The sequence below is a fragment of the Myotis davidii genome, unplaced genomic scaffold (genome assembly GCF_000327345.1).
Source record: "Myotis davidii unplaced genomic scaffold, ASM32734v1 scaffold1277, whole genome shotgun sequence".
NCBI classification, from domain to species: Eukaryota; Metazoa; Chordata; class Mammalia; order Chiroptera; family Vespertilionidae; genus Myotis; species Myotis davidii.
This window is the reverse complement of record NW_006290682.1, coordinates 1,886,667-1,891,616: the sequence shown is the minus strand read 5'-3', so window position 1 is coordinate 1,891,616 and position 4,950 is coordinate 1,886,667. Positions and strand designations below refer to the sequence as shown.

The 4,950-nt window shown below is 49.3% G+C and overlaps 1 protein-coding gene across 2 annotated transcripts in view; it reads left to right on the top strand.

Annotated features, from left to right (window-relative positions):
• The first annotated feature begins 323 nt into the window (after positions 1-323).
• Positions 324-4,950, top strand: part of LOC102773356 (cytochrome c-type heme lyase) — a 7,745-nt gene continuing 3,118 nt past the window's right edge. The window contains exons 1-2 of one of the 2 annotated variants that reach the window (XM_015563959.1): positions 324-589; positions 3,524-3,672. In XM_015563959.1, coding sequence (XP_015419445.1) covers positions 433-589; positions 3,524-3,672 — 306 coding nt within the window. In that variant the 5' untranslated portion in view covers positions 324-432. The remainder of the gene's footprint in view (positions 590-3,523; positions 3,673-4,950) is intronic. The other variant, XM_006763802.2, reaches the window with a different exon arrangement.

The following is a 4,950-nucleotide window of genomic DNA, read 5'->3' as shown; positions in this document are numbered from 1 at the left end:
CACCCGATCACCATTATACCTCCCCTCTCCCACCCGATCACCATTAAACCTCCCCCTCCCACCCGATCACCATTATACCTCCCCTCTCCCACCCGATCACCAGTAAACCTCCCCTCTCCTGTCCGATCACGGCCAAGGACCCTCTACCTCGTCCTAACCCCCTGGATATGACATTGTTTCTCAGGGACCTCCTCACCTCACCCTCCCCCCCAATCCGCCCACAGTTAGAAACGTTCCCACACAGGGTGGTGTACATATCACAACTAGTATTGCCCAAAGCGGGTAATATATTAAAGCTGTTCCCGGAAGTGGGTACCCTGGCCCGCAGATGTCCGGAAGGATGGCGAGGATGAACAACAAGTTGGCCAGATTAAGAATTCCCAGGGAGTGGCTGGAACCCAGACATCAGCATTAATCTCTCTTTGCTTTGCCATGTGTGAATTTAGAATTGTTTGGATTCGGCCCAGCGGTTCCACCATGGGTTTGTCTGCATCCACCCCGGCTGTTGCAGTTCAGACCACCGATGCTTCAGCTCACCAGACTACAGCCCCGTCTTCAGGATGTCCAATGCATGAAGGGAAAATGAAAGGTACTCGATCCTTTGTCTAGGAAATAAAAACAAAAGGCAATCCTCAAAAGGATTTTAGGGAAGAGACAGTACAGCGTGCTGGTGAGCCTCCCTGGGTTGGGTCCTTCTGTTGCTACTTACAAGTTATGTGACTGTAGACGAGGTACAGTGGGGCCTTGACTTACGAGTTTAATTCGTTCTGAGACCGAGCTCGTTAAGGAGCTCGTTAACTCAAATTACTCTATCAACTCAATGCAAAAAATCGGCGGAGAGACAGCTGGTATCTCAAAAAACTCGTTAGTCGGGACACTCTTAAGTCAAGGCCCCACTGTACTTTTCAACCCATCAACTGTAAGATGAAGACATAATATGCTTCACAGGGTTATTATGGCAATTAATTGAGAGAACAAATGACAGTGTAGTGTTCATGCCACACATCAGCCCCAATGCCCCCAAAGTTTGCGTGTGTCTATATCTGTGGTTCTCAACTCGGGCGGGCGGTGATTCCTTCTCACCCCAGGGACATTTGGCAACATCTGGAGACATTTTTGCCTGTCACAACCGAGAGGAGAGGCCCGTACATCTAGTGCGTAGAAGCGAGGAGTTCTGCTGCACCTACAGTGCACAGGACAGCCTCTCAACAAAGCCTCACCTGACCCCAGATGTCAAAAGGGCTGTCCTTGGGAAACCTTGGTCTAGATCAGTGATGGCAAACCTATGACACGTGTGTCAGAGGTGACACGCGAACTCAGTTTTTTGGTGGATTTTGAAAGGACAGAACAGGCCTGATAGCTGTGTCCTTATCCCCTCTTCCAAGAAAAAGCCGCAGAATGTATCAGTTACTCAGCCTGCCCTTATTTTTGGTTGATTTTTCTTTGTTAAATAGCATTTAAATATATAAAATAAATATCAAAATATAAGTCTTTGTTTTACTATGGTTGCAAAGATCAAAAAGTTTCTATATGTGACACGGCACCAGAATTAAGTTAGGGTTTTCAAAATGCTGACACGCTGAGCTCAAAAGGTTTGCCATCGCTGGTCTAGATCTAGCTGTCTTTATCAACCAAGAGAACTTTAGCCTGGAGGGTGTGGCTCAGTGGTTGAGCGTCAACCTATGAACCAAAAGGTCACGGTTCCATTCCCAGTCAGGGCACATGCCTGGGTTGTAGGCTTGATCCCCAGTGGGGTGAGCAGGAGCAACCTATTAATGATTCTCTCTCATCATTGATGTCTCTCTCTCTCCCTCCCTCTCCCTTCATCTCTGCAATCAATAAAAATATATTTTTTAAAAAGACAACTTTACCCCTGCATCCTGGCATTGGTCATCACCTGATGGACTTGCTGTTCATTCTTCAGGTGCAAATGAAGCAGCTTTCATTTTGAACTGATGCGCGGCTGCTTTAGGTCGTTTGTATACAGCAGGGCCTGAACCAGCCTGATGGGTGCCTTCCTGCCTCAAGATAGGAGGGGAAGAGCCAACAGGGTACACTTAACGAGTGCTCACCTTTCATTGCCTTGGTCAGTCAGCAAGGATTTGCTCACTGCCCACTCTGTGCTGATCACTGGTGGGTTTCACTTCCTTGTTTTTGCACTGAGAGAACAGCAGTGTATGAAACAGACAAAAATCCTTTGCTTGGAGTTTCCGTTCTTATCCTCATAATCATCCCGTGTGGTGGGTTTTCTCCCTTTTTTATTTATTTATTATAAAATATGTCTTTATTGATTTCAGAAAGGAAGGGAGGGGGCGAGATAGAAACATCAGTGATGAGAGAGAATCATGGATCAGCTGCCTCCTGCACGCCCCCTACTGGGGATCAAGCCCTTGATGGGACTCAAACCCGGGACCCTCCAATCCGCAGGCCCACACTCTATCCACTGAGCCAAACCGGCGAGGGCTCTCCCTTTTTTTATAGCTAAGGAAACAGAGCTCCGACAGCTCATAAGTGGCAAAGCCAGGAAAACTCTGTGACCTTGGACAAGGACAGCTCCAGTTCTCCTCTGGGGTTTCTCCAAATGGGAAGAATCCAGACAGGTTGAGAGTGCTACTCTGAGCATCCCCGGGGAGATACAGCCCTGTCTGGTTTGACTTCCTTTGCTGCGTATCCAGAAGAGCTGCCAGTTGGATTTATCTGTGTTAGTAAAGAATGTGGGTATGTGTAGGAGATTGAAGGGGCTGTGGGTTGTGTAACATGAAAAATGTAACCCAGAGGTTCTCAACCTGTGGGTCACAATCCCTTTGATTGTCGAACGACCCTTTCACAGGGGTCACCTAAGACCATCCTGCGTATCAGATATTTACATGACGATTCACATGACAGTGATGAAGTAGCAACGAAAATAATTTTATGGTTGGGTCACAAAATGAAGAACTGTATTTAAAGGGCCAGAAGGTTGAGAACCACTGTTCTAGCCCATTACTGAAACCATGGCATTTGCAAATGTTGAGATTTGGTGGAGGGGGGGTGGTATTTTTGCTAAGGGCATGACCCAAGAACAGAAGGGGTACCCATTTCTCTTTCAAAGGGAAAGTAAACTTGGAGAACCCTGTCCTGGCCTCTAGGATATCAGGAAGCTAGCTAGTGTGGCTGTGGCCAGCTTTCAGCAGCCGACGCCTGGCTCTGCCTGTGGTCATCGCTGGTCAGCAAGTCAGCTCTTTTTTTTTTAATATATTGATTTTTTTACAGAGAGGGAGGGAGAAGGATAGAGAGTTAGAAACACCGATGAGAGAGAAACATCGATCAGCTGCCTCCTGCACGCCCCCTACTGGGGATGTGCCCACAACCAAGGTGCATGCCCTTGGCCGGAATCGAACCTGGGACCCTCAGTCCGCAGGCCAACACTCTATCCACTGAGCCAAACCGGTTAGGGCAGCAAGTCAGCTCTTTAGGGCCCAGCCCGGAGAGCCAGGCGCCCTGCCTTTGTGGTGACACCGTTTTTATCCTTGATTTCTCTCAGGCTGTCCAGTGAGTGGAGAGGCATCTGACCCATCGTGTGAGAAGAAACCCAGCTCCGTGCCTGCCCACCAAGACCGCGCCTACGAGTACGTGGAGTGCCCTGTTACGGGCGCCACTGCGGACATGCAGAACCTAGATCCTTCTAATCTGGTAATCCGCACTCGGCTCCTTCCTGGAACTTTTTTTAAATGTATTTTTATTGATTTCAGAGAGGAAGGGAGAGGGGGAGAGAGAAACATCAATGATGAGAGAAAATCATGGACCGGCCGCCTCCTGCATGCCCCACACGGGATCGAGCCTGCAATCTGGGCATGTGCCCTGACAGGGAATCGAACCGTGACCTCCTGGTTCATAGGTCGACGCTCAACCACTGAGCCACACTAGCCGGGCCTTTTTTCTCTTTTTTCCCACCTGTGATTTTAAACACACCGTAGTGAAAACAGGGAAGATTCCCAGTGTGGTGCCAGCACTCCCAGCTCTTCTGCCATCTTTCTAACCAGGGGCTGTGTTGTGACCTAATAATTCCTGTGCACCCGCTAGGCAATCCTTCACACTTTCACTACAAAAAGAAGTCCTCGGCCAGTGGTTCTCAACCTGGGGTGCCCCCGGGGGGACATCGGTTGTCACGACTGGGGAAGAGAGGTACTCTTGGGTTGAGGTCAGGGATGTTGCTAAAGATCCTACTGTGCTCAGAACAGAGCCCAGTAACCAAGTGTTGTGCGGCCCCCAGCGGCCGTAGTAGAGAGAGTGAGAAGCCCTGGTCCAGGCTCACTGCTCGCCTGCGTGTTGCTGCCGCCGTGTCTGGGAGGAAACATCCTTCGCCTCCCTCCGGTCTGCCGGTGTGGGGACGTCACCCCTCATCGGCAACGTACTCACCCCAAAGGCTAAAAAGTAAACTTCTTTAACAGGAAGCGGTGCTGTACAGGCTTCCTATCAGACTTCCTCAGAATGCACAGTCATTTTTGTTAAGCCCGCCATAGAAAGGTTTTCTGAAATGCCCACTGATCATGGTATTTGTCATTACTCCTTCCTTTTTTTTTCCCGTTAATCCTCACATGAGGATATTTTTTTCATTGCTTTTCAGAGTGGGAGGTAGGGAGGGGGGGGTTGGCATTGAACCTGAAATGAAGGTACATGCCGTTGACCGGAAATCAAACCCGTGACCCTTCAGTGCACGGGCCGGTGCTCTAACCACTGAGCACACTGGCCAGGGCAGTTTTTACTTCTTCATCCTCGAGGAGAAAAAGACCAAGAATATACCCCCCAAGGTGTATTTACCGTTTCTGAGAACTTGAACAGCACGGGAAATGGTCTGATAGGGCTGAAATTTTGCCGCCAGTGGTTTGAAAGAGAACCTGTGTCGCGTGCAATGCGTTGCTTTCCGAGAAGTGGTTCATTACCGTGCCGGTCTCTGCTCCGATCACGTTT